This window comes from Abrus precatorius, unplaced genomic scaffold (assembly GCF_003935025.1).
Source record: "Abrus precatorius isolate BTA unplaced genomic scaffold, Abrus_2018 Scaffold8, whole genome shotgun sequence".
NCBI lineage: Eukaryota > Viridiplantae > Streptophyta > Magnoliopsida > Fabales > Fabaceae > Abrus > Abrus precatorius.
The window spans coordinates 23660767-23683262 of record NW_020874428.1 but is presented as its reverse complement, the minus strand read 5'-3'; the positions used below and the strand labels follow the sequence as shown (position 1 = coordinate 23683262).

The 22496-nt window shown below is 29.0% G+C and overlaps 2 protein-coding genes across 2 annotated transcripts; both read right to left on the bottom strand.

The window, feature by feature from the left end:
* Nucleotides 1-4595: 4595 nt before the first annotated feature.
* On the bottom strand, nt 4596-5408 carry LOC113848298. The gene has a single exon (XM_027477754.1). It carries the CDS (start codon nt 5196-5198, stop codon nt 4596-4598), a length of 603 nt encoding a protein of 200 aa, XP_027333555.1. The 5' UTR covers nt 5199-5408.
* Nucleotides 5409-9681: 4273 nt separating this feature from the next.
* Nucleotides 9682-11643, bottom strand: LOC113847289 (uncharacterized acetyltransferase At3g50280). The gene has a single exon (XM_027476290.1). The coding sequence runs from the start codon at nt 11485-11487 to the stop codon at nt 10045-10047; it is 1443 nt and encodes a 480-aa protein (XP_027332091.1). The 5' UTR covers nt 11488-11643; the 3' UTR covers nt 9682-10044.
* Nucleotides 11644-22496: the final 10853 nt, after the last annotated feature.

Sequence of the window (22496 nt, the reverse complement as noted above, 5' to 3'; positions counted from 1 at the left end):
TCCATATATCTAAAATATATTATAAATGCCTAGACATTCTCCTGCATGCTCCTTCAGCTTGGTTTTGTCTCACTAAGTACTGTTGGATTATACTTTTTAACATTTTAATTTTGGGATTCTAATTCCTTTCCTTTCGTGAGATGTCTCACCTTGGAATGCAAAAGGGATAAGTGCTTTTCTGTTCTACGACTACAAATGAGTCATACCTCGGGTCTGCTTCCATCTTTGAATATCATGAATTATTTACTCACAATAAATTATATATATACCTAACCAACTTGGGGATGCCATTCATCGTTATTCTCAAATTAATCTTAATTTTGTTTCGGAGAAAGATGGAGTTGGATCAATTATGAAAACCATTGGTTGCAGAATATTATATATAAAATTAAAGATACTGACTATTATATATAACACAGATTATAATATCTTAATATAATTTTAATGATATATAATTAAATAATTATATTAAATATGTATTTAATGAAAACCTGTCGGTCATAAATCATAATTGTTTTCAAGTAAATGTGTACTACTTTCTTTTCTAATTGTTATTATCTCACACTATTAACTTTTTAATAAAGCAATAGATATATATAAGTTTAATCAAATAAGATAAAAAATTTCTTGTTCAACACATAGAATGATCAACCTGTCACACCATCACAAAATATTCACACTAAAAACTTAATCATAAAATCTATATATTTAATACCAATTATATATATTTATTTTATGTCATAATTAATTACAATAAAATTATAATAATTTAATAATATTAATCTACAAATTAATATAAATATTAATATTAATGTAAAAAATTTAACATTGCTCTCACTCGATGCGATTGGTTTTGGCTTTTGATCATCCATTATTTTATTAGTTATATTCAAGCTAAATTGTTCGTGCAGATTCAATCCGGTAGGTTTTGGCTTTTAATCGAAGTATTAATACAGTAGCACTTTTTTATGTCCTCGTTCAGAACTCAGTGTGCATGAATCATTCAAAACACAGGTACCACGGAATTCTCTTTTGAAATTTACTTTTTTTTCCTCTTTCAAATATTCAATTTGTAAAATCCCAATAAGCTAAAAAATCAACCAATAAAATTGAAAAGAAAAATTGCCAACAGACAAAAAAAATTTGAAAGTACTATATTTTTTTTCTCATTTCCCACGTGTTTGTCATCAAAACTACACTATACTTTTGTAATATTATTACAAAATAAGCATTTTATTTTATTTTATTTTATTTTTTTCTCTAGAGTTGGGTATACGGCCCTATCCCATGCATCAGCCCCAAACTTTCTCTCTTTGAGAACTTATGAGTTAAAAAGGTACAGTCCACAAGTTTATGGGCCAATCTATGAACTTGAGTAATCTAATTTTTTTTACATTGAATAAATTAATAAATAAAAAAATTAGTGTTGCGTTTGATTTTAACTTTTAAGAATTGAAAATTAAGGTTATATTTGGTTCTCATACTATTATCCTAGTTTTTAACTATTAAGTAGCATATTCAATTTATTTTGTATTAATTGTGTGAAAAGTCAGATATTAGAATTTTAAAACAAATTCACAAGTTTATAAAAAGATTATTACTATTTTTTTTATATTTTGTATTATTTATGAAAACTAAAATTTCCACAAATTTTACCTAAAAACGTATTAATAGACTATATGCAGGTTGGCTCAAAAGATATAGATCTATTTAAAATATGGACTCAAGTGGATTAACTCATTTTATCTGCAGACTCATTATATTCACCTCTACCATTCTAATGTCCCGAGAACCCTGACCTGACAAACAAAGATATTCAATTAGTTACAAAAGAAGCAATCTTGAGCTTCATTTTAATTGGATCTTTCGATTCAAATTTTGAAATATTATATACAATTTTAAATATTTTTATAATTTTTTTCTTTAAATGTAAATCAATTTTTTATATTTTTTTATGTTCTCTAATTAAACAATGACTTATATATATTTATTTAAATTTTTATAAAGCATATTTAATGGAATTTGTTTATCGTAAAACAAATATAACGTGTTTTTGTTTGAAAGAAAAAATTCATAACAAAAGTATAAAGAACTTAAACTAAGTTTTGTCATTTATTATTTAGAGAAAGAGAACGTCGGTAACACGTACGTTGAGCTAAAAATGGGCTGAGACAAGTTAAATTTTATAAGTCGAAATTTAGTTTAATTTTGAATTTGACTTATTATTTGATATAAATTACTTTTAAGATTTAATGTATAAGTCTGTTTAAAATTTATTTTATAATTTTTTAAATATGTTCAAAATTTTACCTCTAAATTAACGAGCTTAAGCTTTATATACATATATATATATATATATATAAATTTAAACATTAATAAATAAATATATAATATCAAATTATTACTTTATTTATTTAAATAGGCTGACAATATATAATTATACATTAGGTCTTTTGACAAACGGCTCAATTTATTTTTACAATATTTTTTATTATTAATTAAAATTTATTAAAAATTTGTACAGAAAAAAAAAAATTGATTGAGAGCAAAAGGAAAGTGAGAATGGATGTGACCCCTTGATTATGGATATCATCCCTAAACAAGTGTTTGGCTAGCTCTCGATAATATTTTTTGTTATTCTTAATTTCTTATCATAATTTGCAATTATGCACGTGACATTTGTTCCCACCAGGAGTTAATCCTTAGTAATAAACATGATGAAACAAGATAAATCAGCATGATCAAGCCATGCATTGTTGCAGCTATGATTCAAATCCTGCTTTGTATATAATTGATCAGAGGTGCTTTTGTTCATACCTCTTAATTTGTTTTATGCAGGTAAGTGCAAAACTCACAGCCTTGAAGCGTTTGGATGCAAGACTCAGCGAGATAAGAAGTTACCTACCTTGATCTTGTAATTGATGGAAAGCTTCCCTTAAACCATGAGATCCTGTGTCATCTTGGTTTTCATTGTTTCTTAGTAACTGCTGATTCTTTTACTGTTATCAGATGGTCCATGAATTTTGCTTAAATTATTTTCTGTCTATCCACATCACTTAGCTTCGCTTAGAACTGGATTTTTAAATCAATCATTTGAATTTAACGAGTGGAAAAATATTACATGAAATAATCTTATTTTTCTGTTCTCTGTCTTACATGAGGAGAAGCTTTTTATTTTTGGCAGGTTTACTCCATTACGGTATTACTGTGTTTCACCATCTCATGTTTATTTTGGTAGGATGTATTCAACCTGCTGCCAAATCTTGATGTGACTGATCTGTTCAAGGCTTTTGTAGTTCAAGAATGTGAACTAGTGTTAAGTACGAATGTCATAGTTCTCTGCAATGTCCTTTCTAGATTGTTGATCCGTGTCCTCATTGTGTAGTGAAAACAAATGATATGATGCTGGTAATATACCTATCATCTCTCATCAGAAGTGTAATTGCACTCCACAACTTGATTAACAAGGTCAGATACACTACGGAATCATGCTGCTAGTATTGCCTATCACTCTTCGCTGATATTAGTTTTATATGCTGGGGTTCCTCCCTTGGGTTTCACAATGCTTTGTTTCTCGAGGTTCAGTAAATTAACGAGGGGTCATTTATTTCGAATTAATTAAACTTCACTTAAATTCAAGTTTAGTATCTAGGCATTCGATAGACCAGATAAGCTTGTCAAGTTAAACATGCTGCAAATTGGGTGATTTTTGTCTTTTTAACATTGGAATTAATCATATGAGATACTCAACAAGGAACATAGAGGGCAGAAGACTCAAAATCAGTGACTGTACCTAGTGCAGCTGGAAGTTAAGGTTTGAGAGGGTTGTGATGCTGGGAGCTCTATGGGCAATGTCATATAATACAATCAATACATGGACCAAGACAATTCCACCTTTGCGACCTTTTGTGTTGGTCATGACATGAGCATTCCTGCATGGTGTAGGGAAATACATGTAACATGTCACAACGATTTTTTTACCCTATGAATTTTGTTCCTTCCGCATGTGGTTCATTCATATCAATCCCTACTGTTGTAACTCTGATTCTATCATCAATGATGATAAAACCCATATGTGTGTGTATTCATGAAAGTAACAAGGTGTGTAAAAGGATGGGCGGATAGAATAACTAATTATATTCAGTGTTAGTAATTATATTGCAACAGCTTCATCAGCTGTGAAAAATGATTGAGCTTCTGGTTATTATTCTGATTTATTGAAAATATATGTACACACAAATACGTCAGAAAATATAAATATTTCTCTGAGCAAAATATCTACATGGGGAACAAGATCTTACAACATAGCCCCCATAAGTATTTATTAAGCAACTACTCAGCAGAAATATGAAAATCAAAATTCATATTTCGGACGTGTATGTATGAAACAAAAATTGATTGGAATGGAACAGGAACATCACCAAAGATCCGTAAGTAAATATATCTCAACATATGCTGTTAGAAAATGAAAACCTTTTTACCTTCAACTATTTTAAAGAAAAAGTAAAATAATACATACAATTTTACATGTACAAGCCTCAATTGAATACAACAAAATATGAAGCCAAAAATTGAAGGGCAAAACCTGAATACAATCAATCCTCCTCTGTATCATCATCAGCTAGAACCGATTGCTCAAAATCAGCATCCATAATAACCCCATCCATGACATGTGCAACAATCTCCCTCTTTCTAACATCCACTATCTCTGATCGAATCCTGTTAACAACCAACATTCCATCGATGTCTTTTGAGATGTACAAGGGAAACCCAGATAATGAATCATAGGACACAAGCTGACCCAATTGCACATTAGCTGAAGAAAGTGCACGAGGAACAGCTGAGAATCCCAATATACGAGTCACAATTGCATATGTATCATTGAACTTTTCTGGTTTCAAACTATCATTCACCAACATACGCAGATCTCGCTTGAAAGCTTCCTCAGAAGGAACAAAAATAGTAAAAGCAAGATCTTGAGGCAACATATCTACCATCATTTCCCCAAACTTGCCCAACTTCACATCTTGAAGATAAACTTTTCTGGATCTGATTATTGGGTAAAACCCCATTTTATCACTCTTTGTTGGGGCCTCTGGAAGCTTGAGAAATGTCACAGTCACAATCAAAAGGCAGCAAGCACACACCATCACGCTTACAAGAGCAATTGAATGCTTCAAAACCTGACGCTTCCTCATTTTGATAAAACCGATTGTTCCAATAGTTGAACAGTTGCTATTCTATAAATAAAGTTCTCAACTTTTCTCTTACCCACGATCAGCTTCAAAAGCTAAGACTCAAACTTTTAAGAGTCATAACAAATGAAACACAGAACTACAATACCCATTAGATGCCGAATCTTAAAATATCAGAAACTGGGTCTTAATTGAAGTCAAATGGTGAATTGACAACTTCAGACTTTTATATCAAAGAAACAAGCAATCCCGATGTTGAACTCTTCGTCAACGTCGCCGTTGATGGTGGGCTATGTTTTGGCCATCTCCCAATTTCTTTCGGAAATTATTTCTCCAGTTTAAATAGTACGATTTTTTAAATTTGCACAAATGATAAAAATTAAATAAATAGTAAAAAAAAATTTAAAAAAAAAATTAATAACATCAACGTATTAAAAGTTTACAACTTTTCTTAAAAATATTATATATAAATTTTGACTATGGGTAATCTTCCTCGAGTTAAAAAGTTAAATAAATATTATTGCTATGATTTCACTTTACGAGGATCCTCTTAAATTTTATATAGATTAAATTGAAATTTTCATAAATTATATTATATACAATATATGAAATAAATAAATAAGACAGAAATGTTGAATAACAAGTTAAAAAATAATTTAAAAATTAGACTAAAATTTAATAGTGTTAAATTTGTTAAATTTAGTAATGTGTTAAAAGAAACCAACTAATGTGGTGATGGATTGGCTAACTTAGAGGCTCTGAAGTCTCATATGTTTTGATTTTTTTTTTAAATTTCTTTGGTGAAAATTGCGGTCTTAAGAAAAAATAATTACGGTATTTATATACAATTTAATTAAAAGTAATAATATATATTACAATATTTTTTCCTCTTCAAAGTTAAAAAAAATATTATAAAATTAATTAATTCAACCGTTAAATCTATAATTATGTAAAACAAATCTTATATAGTTTGATAATTTATAAATATGTTATTTAATATTTATTTATATTTTTAAAAATACAATATTCATTAAAATAAAGTAACATAATAAAATATTTAAGAATTGTTTTTTATTTTGGTTTTTAATTTTTTTAATTATATTTAAAATAAATTTTAGAAAATTAATTTTAAGAAAAATAAGAATAAAAATAAAGTTTATGCTAACAAATAATTTTTTTGACTTTTAAAAATAAATTTTAAAAAAATAGAAAACAAATAATCTCTTATTCATTTTATTTTTTTAATAAAAAAATTTATTTTTTTAATAAAAATTTCAATCGAATTGATTAATATTGTATTTATGAAAAATTGTTAAAAAATTTAAGTGTCTAAATTTTATACTTAAATTATATATATATTTAACATTAAAAAAATTGTCACAAGAATGTGGGAGAAAAATGTGAACATTTGCTAAACTTAGTATTCGAACTCTAGTTATGGAGCTTAAGTACTAGGCAGTTCTTTTTTTAAGTTTTTTGGTCAAGATGTCCTAAAGTAGTTCATGCCACTGAATTATCATCAGAAGGACTTGGTCTGATATAAAGTTTTCATTTTTTTGTTTGGTGTGAGGTCTGACAAAGTTAAAATGAGACAGGACTTCATGCATCAGAAGGCCCAAACTTCATTTACGACCAGAGGCTTTACTATAGGCCCCTTAGCTGCCATGGACACATGCCAGCCTCTTCAAGTTTTGTTATTTGTACGCTAACTCTTTGGGAGGGTGTAACTAAGAAGGAAACTCCCATCAACTTTAGCTACTTTAAGACTTTTGGTGTTTCTCATACATGCCACTATATCCACCAACATTCTTAGCTAGGAATTTCATTGTTCTGAATCGCATGTTGCATTGGGTTAGGCGAGTGTGAAATTGAACAAGTGTTGGGTAAACTGAGGGAGTTCAAGTGGATTGACCCTAATGTTTGGGCCAGAGATGAAGACCAAGACAGAAGATCGAGTTAATCCTTACTTAGTACATAAATTCACTATTATTAAATTTGATTAAGACATAATATTAAGACACTAATTATTAAATTAAGAGTGTCAATAAACACTTAAAAATTACAATAAACATGCTCTTTATTTTTTAACACTTATTAATCTTATAATTTAGCTATTCGATAAATATTTATTGATTGTCCCAATCTATTTTGTCATTTTTCTAATATATAAAAAGATCTAAAGGGAGTGAAAATGACTTGAGAATGGTACATGTTAAAATAGGTTTCGACGATGTTTCATAAAATGACAGATTATTTTATATTTTCATACACGTTTAATAATTATGATTATTAATTTAATATCAATAAATAATAGAGTTAGTATTTTAAAAAAATAAAAACATCTTTTAATATTTTAATATAAACTAAAAATATATATTTAATGTCTCGTCAAATTTAAGAGTACTGTAATAAACATCATTAAAATATCTTAAGTATTTATATTGTTGTTTTCAAATTTTATTTCGTCTTATATTACTAATGAATAGTCTCTATTTCCTTTTTTTTTTCACCTTTCTTATATTATTTTTCTCTCCCTTTTTTTTTCTATATAAAAGAACCCTAACTAACACCAGCCATTCTAAATTTGCGGCATACCTTAACTTCAGAATCATAAAATTTTAGTTTTTCTTTTGTAGCTTTAAATTTGGAGACATTGAACAAGTTCTATGGCAACAAAAATTGGTGAAGTCTAGCTTGGTCGGCACGGTCAGCTTTATTAATAGCACATGAGATAAATCGATGTGCTTTGACCGTAATCAACGGAAATTTCCGTGCGAAATCATAGAACGTTGTATGCAATGCAGATATTCAGAATCAAAATGATGCACCGTGGAACATTCAGCATTTCCTTTTTTGTTTTTGGTCAAACCCATTCAGATTTTCTCTTCCATGACCCCACGCGATTCATTCTAACGGCATGTAGCCAAGCCCATTTTATGAGACATCTACCCCCGAAAGCCCAATGTCTCTGTAATTATATTATTCATGAAATATATTTTTATAACATTAATTGGAATTTTTTATTAATTAGTTACTTTGTTTTGTATTTTATTCTATTTTTCTATTTTTATTATATAAAAATGAAATTTAATTGTATAAATACGATTTCACTAATGTAAATAATATTATGGACTGATAGAATTCAGTGATTTAGTACATTGATATTAGATGTGAAACTATTGGGCCTTTAACTACTCTTTGTTGTTTAGGTAACAAAAATAAAAAGAAAAAATATTTTGTATTCACTTATTTAATTGACAGTAAAAATACACAAGATATAAAAAATGCCGGTATAATTTTTAATTATCCCTTCGAAACCTAACACTTTTCTTGTCTTATATATTTTTGTTTGTTAATTTGTTTTCAAGCTTTTTTCACCAAAATCAAACAAAACCTACAGGTTACAGGTAACTTTTGCAGATACGTAAATGTCATGCCACTGTTGCCAAGGAAAGGACAAAACGCCTCTTACCGCGCGATGTGACCAATAAGAATTCTTTTGGCATTTTTTATTTAAATTAAATTAAATAGAACACTTAATTATTTATCTTTTTATTGTTTTTCTAAAATTTCCTCCAACTAACAACCTTGTTGTTGTCCTAACCCCATATTATCGTTCTCTGTATCTGTTTATTTTCCAATGTGGATGTCAGAGCTTATATGTGTCCTTGTCCGTTACTGTGTTTTATGTTGGGGTCTCATTCGGCCCTTTTCTGATGAAACAGACCACTATCTTTATTTTTATTTATTTGTTGAGAGAAAAAAAATAACAATTTTGTATGTTTAAAATATTTTTACTATTTAAAGAGATTAAGAGTCAAAATAATACTAATGAATAAAGATTATAATAGAGTGTAATAAAATGATTAAAATTATTAATTTGTATATTTTTTATTATGTATCATATAAATTATAGATTATAAAAATCGACAAGTTCAAACAAAATTACCTTTCTCTCTCAATAATAAAGAGAAACACAGATAATCCAATACAGTCAAATGTTGAAAAGGGACAGCACTGTCTACAAATATAATTTGAAGGAAAGTGGAGCAACTTGTTGTGTGTCCAAAAACTTTGTACATCTGAATTTGGTTGATATAAATCACCTATAAGCCTGACATTGACATTGAGCACATATCAAGTGGTAAGGTGGATAGAATCAAAATAAAAGCGCTAGATTCAGCTGTTCGGGAAAATGAAGACTTCCACGGTCAAGTCTCTAAAGGGATTGTAGCACGCCTTTGTAGTCTCTAGTACGGCAGTACTTGAGCCGAGTCCCAACTCCCAATATTTTATCTTCTTTTCGATTGTAATTTATAAACTATAAAATTAATTATTCAATTCCAGTATTTATTAATTAATATAATTCCAAGTATGTATCAGTATATTAAATTAATTTGAATAACACATATCACCATTAATGTCAAAAATAGAACTGACCAGGGATAATAATTTCAAAAATAAAAATAACATTTATATACTCTTAAAACAAAATTAATTAATGGTAATAATTTTATACTTTATTACAATATTTATTTATTCTTGGACTCTCCCTTCAATTATTTTCTAAATCCGTCCCTCGTTCTAAAAAAAAAAAGGAATACAGTGACGATACAGATGTAATGGTGGAAGACAAAACTAAAGGAAATTGTTTCTTACGTAGACACATGACAAACAATACATCATACTCAAAAAGTAAAAGTAGATAATAGAAAAAGCTAAAAAATACAACATTATGTCACAAGGATACAGCCCCCAGTCCGGAACCAAATCATCACCGTTGGAACGAGAACCTGACACGTCATGTGGATCAAATAGTTACGCTGGGAGCACCGCGATACGACACGTGTCATGACTGCCTCGTGGCGTATAGCATGAACTCGGGATCAGATTCCAGCCCCGCCATTGTTTCGGGCGCCAACACCACCTCCAAATCAACGGTTCCGCTGCCATCTCTACCGGGAAACGCCGAAATCTTACCGTCAAATTTGTTCGCCCTTCCACTCCGCACCGCCATAGGCTTCCCCCAACCGAAATCGTTGTCGTACATTGGAAACCTCGGTGAACTACCCATAGTGATCGATGCACCGTCGGGGTTCCCAAGCGGGAAGCACCTCGGGTTCCTCTCCCAATCCTCTACGAAGCGCCGCACCATAGCGTCGTCGTGCGCCCTCACGTTCTTGTTCAACTGCTCCGCGCACCACCGTAGATCCCTTGACACTACTTCGCCCGCAGAAGCATAAGTAGGCACGCTCTGAATCGCGTTCCCGAAGTAGTACGCTTCCAATTTAGGTTCTATCCGGTGGCGACAGTTAACTGCCATTCTAAACGTCGTCGTTTTGGACGCTGGAAACTTCCTCGCGCGCGTGACAGCGCGCCACAGCAGCGCGCACACCGATTGAAACGACGAAATCTCAACCGTTTCGGTGACCGTTTGCTGTTTTGAATTAACTGTGCTCTTGAACCAGTTCTCGAGAATCGTGACGACTTTACTGTTCTCCTTCACGTGAGGATCGTTGCTCTGTTTCCCCATCAACTCAGCGGCGCTGTTATTCTCCGGCCACCGGCGGTTGTTTGCTCGGGCTTTCAGCTTCTGAATGTCGTCGCGGCTGAAGCTGAAGATTCTCTCTCGCAACGGCGCGTCGGCGTCGAACGTCACGCAAGGACCGCCCTCCGGCAACCGGAGAACGGCGTCGGAGATTAGAACGGACTCGCGGCGGAAGTCCGGGACGTTTTGGAGGCACTTACTGGCTCCTCTGTAGACCTGCGCGAAGGTATTGAAGAAATTCCAAAAGGAGGTGCCGTCGGTGACGGCGTGATTGACGGCGCAGCCAATGAAAACGCCATCGGCGAGTTGGGTGACCTGGACGGCCAAAATCGGAGAGGAATGGCCGGTGTAACTGACTTTGCTATCGAAGGTGAAGAATTCCTTGAAGGAATCGTGGACGTCGAGTGGGGACAATAGGTCGCAGATGCAAAGTCCGGTGGCATTGGCGTGGAGGAAATCGACGCCGGCATCGTTACAGGTGATGTAGACGTAACCATCGGAATCGGTGGTGAGACGGCCGGCAAGAGGGGGAAAGAGAGAGAGAGTTCGAGAGAGAGCAGATTTGAGGATAGGGATGAGAGTGTGGAAAGGGATAGAAGGTTGGGTGAATAGGCATCCCTTTTGGATGTAGTGGCAGGACAACATGGGGAGGTCCGAAACTGAGAGTTTGAGGTTTTTCAGAGTGGACTTTCGGTCTGGGAATACGGTGCATTTTGAGACTATGGTGGTTTCAGAAGAAGGCATTTTGGTTTGGATAAAAGAGATTTTTGTCCCTTCTTCTCACTTGCTGGTGGTGTGCGTAATTGGCAAGTGAGTAGTAGTGGGTGGGATGGGATGGGATGGGAGAGCACTCCCATATATATAACTCAGGGAATGGTGTTCGGTTCATGCATTTGACACTTTTTTTTAATCTCTTGCTGACGAGTGAGAGTGGTCAGATTGAGTCCTGTTTGCGTTCTATATTTTATTTATTTCCATCTCCTATCAGTGGTTTTGATAATAAATTCCTAATTTTAACCTTCAAGTTTCGATCAGCCTTTCCGGTTGCTTTGGTTACTTTTTGATGTGAAATGTGTGAAACAAACAAAATGGTTCATTTATAAAACTCATTTTATATTCTGATTAATTTTAAAGATAAGTTGATAGCTACACTTAAGATGCAAAAAGACACTTGTCTCTTATTCTTTTTACTGTTTCTGTTCTTTTGCATATATTAAAAATAATGGGAATTGATGATATATTAAGAATTAATAAATTTTTAATTCATTGTGGAAAACTTTGGCAAAAAAATAAATTATGTGACGTGTGAATAAACACATGAAAGAGGATTGTTAAATAGCACGAATTTCTTACACTTTTCATAGGCTAAATAATAAATTAGAGAATCAAAAAAGAAAGAAACTGACGAAAACCATCAATTGGTTATTAGTATAATTATTCGTCAAGATTTGTTTTGTATTATTTATGATTTTCGCACATGAAAATGTCTTTAAATTCGAATTATGTCATTTTTTTAAGATTAAATTTCAAAATATTATGAATTCTCAATCACTTAAGATCTTAGTAATCCTTTAATTATAAAATGCATAACATGATTTTAGACTTAATAAAAAAAATTGATGTCAAATGATATAATTCGTTAACAATTGTTACTTGAGCAATTAAAAATTAACATCAATGTGATGTCATGGATATTTATATATATACGCATATTAGAAATTAAAAGAAATAATTTTGGTTTTGAAAGACATGGTTTGGAATGTGGAGTATACAGTGAATAAATTGAAAAGCATGTTGTGATTTTAATTAATTGGAGATAAAATAATTGTAATAATAACGATAAAAAAGGTTTTGATTGTTATTTATTTTGTATACATACACGTGGGATTGTCTCGCGGTGGATATTATGGGAAGGTTGAATGAACTTAGTAAGAGAAAGTGAGCGGAAAAAAGGGGGGAACGGGGACGTACTTGATTTGGATATGTTATGTAAAAGGCAAAACAAGTATCTGAAATCCCAAATCGAAATAATAATAAAAGATGTGATGCAAATTTGGAGATTACCATGGATCTCCCAGATTTTTCTTAAAATCGCAGGAGTATCGCAGACCCTGTGGTGGGTGGTCTACCTTCAAGGACACATTGCAAATATATGCACTGCAATCGCTGATCCCATTTGTCTCCTCCTTCACCCTATCTTTCGTCATCTTCTTTCTTTCCCAAATACTAACTCCTCCCCAACTCAAATATTTTCTTTTCAAAATTCTTCGCAATCTGAAACTAATTAATCATTTTTATCAGGACAAACAATTCTAATTGCACCCATATACTGTTCACATACACATATTGCTGTATTTTTATGTCTCCAAGGTGGCCAGTGACTCGCGTTTCTTTCACCACAATGTTTTGTCATGTCCCGAAGTTATAGTACACTTATGTTAAATAAAATAAAATTTACAAAAAAATTAATGCATTTAATTAAAATTAATAACTAAAATAATATATAAATAAAAAATGAAGGGTACGAATATAGTGAAATGAAAAATGTAAAATATGTTTATAATCATAAGATGTTTTTTATAATAAATATTTGTAAGGATTAAAAAGAGATCTTACAGGTAAGAAAAGGAAGAGGAGCGCCGACTATTAGCGTTCTGTATGTGTGCTGTGATTCCTCAAATCCCAAAAAGGTCGGCTCCTTAGAATCTCAACTGTTGAGCTAATTCTGAACTGTCTCACATCCTCAATCAAATATTGTTACGGCTACTTGAGCCTTATTTTATGTCTGTGCCTTCATTTCTTTCTATCATTAATATATTTCAGTAACTTAGGTTTTGGATCATCTGAATGCAGAAAATAGTTTAGTTAAACCAACTACTCAGAATCTCCACAACCGCCATTTCTGATTTGTCGGTTTGTATCAGCATACATAATATATCATATTAATAATTATTACTAGCTCAAGATTGTCATTACAAAACTCCTATAATTACTTATATAAATCAACTTGTACCACATTTTGGTCTGTGCTATAGTTAATTGTTTGACTAAAGACAATATATTAATGTATTGCTCCTTTATAATAAAAGATTAATCCAAATAGATTAAATATAAAATAGAAAATTAGCATATTAATTAATTTTAATTTTTTATATAAAACATTGAAGTTTAAAAATTAGGAGGAGTAAACCATGAACAGTAGACTGGAGAGTGGTAAATAATGTGGTCTGCCACTGTGGACAGTGGGATTTGTCCAAGTTCTGAGATCCTCTTAGCCATTTTGATTACAATGTACCTTGGAATCAGCCACGTGGCTCACAGTTCAGGCCCAACCATATCTGTTCTCTGGGTTTTATGTGTGACAGTGAACTTGACAGTTGCCAGGTGTGTGACAGTGCAAAGCTTACCATGAAAAAAAATTATACTAAAGTACAATGCTATGAACCCTTGGGATTACTCCACTTCTTCTTTAGGGGGACCGTATATACGTAGGTGGCATAAATAAATTAAATCTCAAATACTCAATGTATTAATTATATAACATATCATATCTTTTTATATCTGCACCAGTTCATTCATTTTTATAGAAACTATTTAATCATTTTTTATGTCATTACCTTAAATAAAAAATATTAAAAATAAAATGCAAAATATAAATTTTGAAAATTGTTATTAATTTTTAAGACTGATTTTAAGTATCTAAAATTAATTTTTTCAAAAGTAAAAGTGTTTATTATATTTTGACATTTTCATTACAAAAAATATTTTATAACAAAAATATTGTAAATTTTAAATATTTTATAAAAAATAAAAAATTAATATAAAAAAACTAGTAATTTTTTATTAAAGAAATCCATTGGATTGATAACGTGGTTAAATAGAAATGGCCAGTTGGCATAATGACACAGGTGGACGAATCTTTGTACTTTAAAACAATGTTTTGGCCGGTAATTAATTCATGAACCTTGTGCCTAGGTGATCTTGACTCTATTAACTGTTATAATATTTTTTGGATTTAAAAATGTGTTTAAGAGTACATAATAAAAATAATAAATATTTATTAAAATTATAATATTTAACATTATACTATATTAAATTAAACATTATCTTATAATTTTATAAAAATAGTATTAGATACAATTTTTTATTATATATCCTTGAATATATTAAAAAATGGATAAAATAATGAAACCAAGTGACAGCATATGTCAAAAACAAGTTGACACCAGAAGCAACTAGAATAATTTGCACATTACTATTAGCTCAATAGTATGTTTCGGTTTAATAATGAATGTGCCGGCCATGGGTCACTCAGCTTCACAACTCATACTCAAGTATTAGAAGTAGCACATGCATAAGAGTTTTGAGTTTTATATATATATAACGATGAGACGTTGACGTCCCGTTAATATGGCTTGATTCCATTTCTCACGTAAGGATTTTAGATAACCAAACAACTACGCCATGGAAATGGTAGATGATATTCTAGAGTGTTAAATCTATTAATTTTTAATTAGTAATAAAAAAGACAAACAATTTTATGCACGTGATCTTTTCCTTATACCCAGTATATCGATGCTAAAAATTTGTCAACTGAAAGGTTTTCTTTTTCTTCTTTGCTGTTCGTCTTACGCATCCTTTTTCTTGTACCTAAACCAATTTTGCTTTCTCTTATTTGTCGCTGCGGATGAATTAATAAGAACCATGAAAACTTTATTCGTACCTTGAAATATAGATTGCAGGGATTCTTCGTAATACTACATGAACATAGTCTAATTAGGGACAAAAATGTTGAGACATAAAATCATTAGCACAGAACTTCTATTGCTAGAAAATATAGTAAAACTCCCAGTTTCAACGAGGGGATCGTTAATTTCCATTGGCACGATGGTCACCAACGAACTTCAATTTAGGGCATTTGGCTATGGGAGAAAGATTGCAACACGTGAGAATAATGACACACCAACTTTTTACTTTTATTAATTTAAAGCTTTTAAAATTAGTATTTATTATTTGATTCCCAGTGCACTATATATTCATTCATTAACGAGATGATACTCATTCACGGACATTCTATTGTAAAATAAGTTGATGGCGCATAATATTTAAACTTTTTTATATTTTAAACTCTCAACAATGAAATTAATTTTTTATTTTATTTCATATAAAAATGTTTCTGTTATAATTTTTCAATTCATGGATGATAATACTAAAGATGATATTGTCCTTAAATTTTGGACGATTGAATAATGCGTATCAAATTAGCTTATTAAACAATATGAACTACGGCATTTTTTTTGGGAGGGTTGGGGGGGGGGGTGTCTATGTAACTTTAGTGTGCCATTAACGCCTGTAGGTCCAAGATTCAACTTACAAATTAATGTTTTTTATTCAAGTAAAATAATGAATTGAGTTTGGGTCTTGTAATACATGGAAGGTAGAAGAGTTTTGCACTCTCAAATGCTTCTTGACCTCAATGTGGCTTTTAGACACGGAGACCAACAAAATAATATTATTTTTCTTATTATATATAATAAGTACTAAGACTAGTTTGGTGGTTTAGATATATAATAAAGTAAGATAAGAATTTGAAGAAAAAAAAAAACAGAGCCTTACAACGTACATCAAATAGCCTAATAGATAGCACATTATATAAATTGTACACAAATAATAAGAGTTTTCTTAGAAATAATAAAGTGAGGGTGAGAATAATTAAGCTTAGTTTGAACTAGTAGGATAAAATATCCTTTGTATGGACTCGTTGAAATGTTTAGTTATAATTTTTTTCCTTTTTATTTTTCTAATTATAAAATTAAGCCTAGTTTGAACTAGTCTTTGTAAAAGTTTTTTTTTTTTAATAAAATAGAATTATTCTCATAAATTACCATTAATTTATCTAGTAGAAACCGCTACAAAGGTTTTTATCTAATTACTATTGAGAATTAGGATGTGGATTCTTGCTTTCTTTTGCATAAAATGGTTCTTTCATTTTATTCCGGAAGTGAGGTTTCATAGCTTCACCTAATTATTAGTATATTTTACTAATTAACAAGAAAAATAGCAAGAAGTAACTGTGTTTTATTTTTTAGGAAAGGAAAAGCAGAGCCTTTCTCTCTGTATAGGCGGCAGCTGGTTATTGAAAGGAACAGAACAAGAAAGAGTAATTGGTTTCTCTTCGTCTGTGGTAGTTGTAATGATGATGAATGTTGATGAGTTCTTTTGTTGAATAAGGTCGGAGAGTGTGCATGGTCAACTGAGAGTAGAATACATTAAAATTTGGTCTGTGTTTGGCGTAGATTCCCCACCTATAATATGCTATGGCCATTTTCCATGGTTCATACTAATGATGAATTTTCGTGACATGAACTTGGTCATTTACGGTCACCACCCACCGACTATTGCAGCTGCAGCTAGAGTTCCAAGTCTTAAAAATGGCTAGGATATGCACAATGTAGCCTTTGTAAAAATTATTGTTTTTTCGTGCATGTCATCTCACAATGAAACATTTATCGTCATGTCATGACAAAAAGATAGGATCAACCACGCATGCACCCTCTAAATGCATGCATTGTGTATGTTGCCACGGTTGCAATTGCCTTGTAAATAATAACTCTCTACTGTGTACACTACCCTAGTGCTTGATGGAAGGCTACCCAATAATTATATATTGCCATTTTATTTGTTCAACGGGGTTGGGCTGTGGCCTCGGGGGAGATGAACTTTGTCCTTTTGCAACCCAAAATATTAAATAATCGAATCTTGGTCTCTCAAGAAAATATGAATTTGTTGTTGTTAACAGCCAAAGATTGTGACGTTAATTTTAGTTTATTTTAGATGTGACATGAGTTGATTAAATTTATCACAGAACTCAACTAACAACTAACATAATTTTTTCAAGGTCTTGGAGAAAGTATTTAGGGCAAAATTTTTGTCCGCCGAACATTTCAGTGCTTACAAACATTAAATCTTAAGTTATTTTGCAGTTAAAATTATTTGAGATATGTACTTTAATTATGTTTAATGATTTAAAAATATTTTTATTTAAATTTAAAAAATATTACATTTTGAAATTTTCTTTTTATCACAACTAAAATCATGACGGACGGCGACTCACTAAAAAAACTAATGACAAAAGTCGCTTGTTAAAAAAATTAATTAATAAAATAATTTTAGAAACTAAATTATATATTAGACTTTCTTATTTTAAACATGCTTTAGGATTTATTGTATATTTAGGAAAGAGTTTTTTTTTAAGAAATATTTACTATTTGTTTAAAAACTTTTTTGTATAAAGGTGGTAAAATTTAATATTTTTTTAAAAAATTACTAAACTAGACACGGGTTTAATCCTTTTAAAGAATGGGACACATTTTTTGGAAGATAAATTTTGAAGTAATGCTGTTGATTATAAAATGAATTATTGAAATTTTAGTGTACACGTTTTTTAATTGTTTCAAAATTGTAGACTTTCTCGTTGTTTTTAAATTATCGTCACTTTAGAATTTAAGGATTGGCTATTTTTTATATTCATATCTTTATTGAATAATTGGTAGGATGTCATAAATCTAAAATGATCTCTACTAACTAAATAAAATAAGAAGAAATTAAAATGAATATTATTTTAGTCAAGAAATAATAACATTTCACATCAATTAATAATTTTTCAATCTATATTTATCAACGCTAATAGGTAATATTTTAAAACAAAGAAAGTATATTACGTTAAAATTTTAAGTATTAAATTTTTAATTGATATTTTTTATTGCATTAATTTTTTTAAAATTACACAATAGTGCATTTTGAAAGATCGCCAACTCTTATGTTTTTCACAGGGACGCGTACTATTTTTACTGTACATTGAAAAGGTGATTAATGTCGTTTAAACTGAAAGATCATTAATGTTAAACTTAAACTTTAAGTAAATTTCAATTCAAAAATTATATCATCGTATATAAAAGAAAGTCATTTCATTGGAAGAATTTAATCTTAATCAATTTATAAAAATCATAGTAATCCATTTTTTTTAAGGTAGTTTCGATAAAAGTTTAGTAGTTCTTATTATAAGATATTTTAAATTTTTTATGCAGCATTTATTATTTTTTAATAAATAGTTAACAAAAATTTAAATTAATACTAACAAAAATAATTTTTTAAACAATATTAAGTTTTAAATTATTATATTTAGCTTCATACTTTCCCTAACTGCTAAACTTTAGAGTATCATTTTAGGATTAAAGTTTATTCTTTAAAATAAATTAAATATCATTTGAATTGAAAGTGACTTTAGAAAAATTGTGTTTCTAATTCTAAATATATAAAACCTTATTTAACTAATATTTAACCTTATGTACAGAGTTAAGAATGCAATTAAAAATATTTATTTTGTTAAGTTTAGCAATATATATATATATATATAAGAAAATAAATTGATGTATAAATCACTTAGAAAAATTAAGCTTAAAATGTTCTATATTATCTAATTGTATTGACATTTTCTATCCTTTTTTTATTATTATTATTTAGGTATCTGTTCTTCTAAGTTGTGACATTAACTTTATCTTTGTTCGTTTGACTTTTTTAACACTAGCACAAATAATTGTGTTACATCTCGCATTTATTAAAATTATTTTAAAAAATTCATATTTAAAATGTGTAAACTCTTTAGTTTTAGAATAACATGATTTTTAAAATACTTTTTAATATATTTTTAATTTTCAATTAATATTAAATAAAGTTTAATCTTAATTTAATATTTTAATATATTTATAAATTTTAATTAAAAATATATTTAAAAAATATGTTACAACATTCTTTTTAATTTTATAACTAATATGCTCACGTAAAAAAGTCTTCCCAACAATGATCGTGGAAGAGAGAGGATAAATAGAAACTAAGTGCCACTATCACATTTAATTTATCCTATTTATAAAAATTTTAAATTTAAATGTTAAGCTAATAGTAATTATTTTTAATAAAAAAAATTTAAAGCATTATTTCATCGATTTAAATATATGTTACCTTTAAATTTAATATTTAATTTGGTCAAATTTAATGTTTATAAAATTTATTAAATAGAATAAATTTATCAAAATTATTTCTAGAGTATCTTGATCTTTTCTCCTTCTCTTCTAATATTTTGTATATGTTTTATTTTAAAATAATGAATTTTTTATAATTTTATATTTATTTAAAATTTTTAATAAACATTCTTTTATTTTATTAGTTCATTAAAATAACTTAAAAGATATTTTATTTCAACTAATAAATCTTAAATAATAAAAATAACTATTAATATAAAAATAAATTTTGTTAAATCAACAGAAGTTAGTCTGATGAGTAAAAAATTTCAATATTATTTAAATAAAATTTTAAATTGAAATTTTTATGTATATAAAATTCTTTTAGTAATAAACTAATATAACTAACTATTTAAAATAAATTATGCTTAAATTTTTTTCGTTATCATCTTTAAAAAATATCAAATTCATTATTAAATCTTTTATTTCATAATCCAAATTATTATAGTAAATCAACATTGCAGTTATACATATGACGATTAAAATATCAAATAATTAAAAATTTTGAATAGCTCACTTGACATTAAAATTAAAATTAAATTTATTATAAGTAATTAAATTTTTAAAATTTATTTAAAAGTAGAAAATGTTGGTAGAAGTAAGTGTTCCCATCACTTGAAATTAGGACATGTAGAGAAAAGGTGTCGTTGTTATTCGGAGGATGAAATCACTGTTGGAGAGAAAAATGGGCCCATGGGCCGTGGTCAAGGAGAAATTATTCCTTAGGTGTCATATTATTATTGATCCAGAAAATGGTAGTAAATAGCTGACAACAATGTAGAATAAGAGAAGAGACTATTATTGCACAAACTTTCTAAAACATACTAAAATTATTAAATTTGTTTGAACAAATTTATAAATAAATTATAAAAAATATTTTTTATAGGTTATTTATAATTTGTTTTAATAAGTTTCAACCTTAATTTTTAGCACAAACTATCAATTTTTTAAAAATTATTGAATAATTAATTAAATAGATTGTATATCTAAATATACTTAAAAAATTATGAAATAAATTTTTTATTTAAACTATTAAAGATTAATACTATAGCATTGAATATAATTTTTTATTTATTATTGATTGATTGATTTATATATATATATATATATATATATATATATAATATTGTAAATGATATTTTGAATAACTATTCTACTACAATTTTTATGTAGTTGTATAATTTTTGTAAATAGCCATGTAACTTTAAGATTTCTCTTTTTTTTTTATTCTAAAATGGAATTAATTGATTTTTTTTTATCTACATCATTATAAAAATAAAAAATAATATTGTATTAAATATTAAAATAAAAAATAAAATATCACTTAAACACATATATTAATAGATCGAAAGTTGTTTCAATTTAATCAAAAGTCTCAAATTTAGGTAAAAATGTATTAATTAATGTCATTTTTTTATCAAATAAAAACTATTATTTGAGTTGTACGTGTGAGTTCCTCTAGGATGTTCTAGATGAACCATTTTCCCTTTCGAACTAAACTAATCTTGTCTTTTTAGGGACATAATTGTACTAATTCATACACTGAAGTTGAATTTATCTCCAACAAAGCATGGTCCACATTAACACCAAATACATCATCTTAAATTGATTTATACAAGGTAACAAAACTAGAGTATCTAAAATTAAGATTAAACTAATTATAATTAGACATAAAAATCATATGAATGGTTTATTTATTCTGAAATACTTATTATTTTAGGAATCGTGGTTTGTTTTAAATCATTTTCATTTTAAAATTTAGGAAATTATTATTTATTACTTATCAATTTTATCCTCATCTCTTAGTATTTTCAATTAAGTTGAATGAAAAGTACCAATAGAATAAAAATAATTTAATTACATATAATTATATTTATTAAAATTAAAAATATTTTTTTAAATTTTTATTCATAACATAAAAATATAATTATTTTATTTCAATGAATGCAATTATATTAAATGTTTAAATTTTTTTATAATATATTATAATCTTATCGAACTCTGTGACTATGATGAATGATTAATTATTTTGAAATTAATGGAAAATCAAGTCGGGTATTATAGTCATATTATTCGCTTCAATTTAATCTTCTCTTGCATTGATATTTGATATTATCCTCTTGGTTTCCTTTATTGTATGAGTGTCTAAAATCTCACTTTTCTTTGTTAATAATATTTGGGTTAAAAACACACAAAAAATGTGTCATTGTTGGCTCACGAGTACAATGTACTGAAAGGATGGGATTATTAATTCATTTGAACACTCGATTAGTTGATAAGCCAAGTTTATCTGTGTCCCCAAATAATTGGGTATATTTAGAGTTTGGTCTGCTCTGTGCACTTGGCACTGAATCAAACACCCAGTAGTATAGTCAAAGCCGAACAACGATAAGATGCTGATTCATATTATTGACGAATATGTCTGCTAAGTGGGCAACCCAAAACATTCTCACTGGAATTGATAACCCAATACAGAAAGCATAAGATAAGGTACATTTGGAAATATAAGATTTTGTTGGAACACATGTTTTTCCCATTTTAAGCAGGTACATTGTAATCAATCAAATTTCAGTCCCATGAATAAAACTGCACTCTTGTGAAAAGGTTGTGGATTAGTGTTTCTTGTGCCTGTCGAATACAAATATAAAGACCGAAAAAAAATGGTCTCCCAACTTT

Excerpts from the sequence above, each read along its gene's own strand:
- LOC113848298 (XM_027477754.1), bottom strand. The coding sequence starts at position 5,198 with ATGAGGAAGCGTCAGGTTTTGAAGCATTCAATTGCTCTTGTAAGCGTG.
- LOC113847289 (XM_027476290.1), bottom strand. The coding sequence starts at position 11,487 with ATGCCTTCTTCTGAAACCACCATAGTCTCAAAATGCACCGTATTCCCA.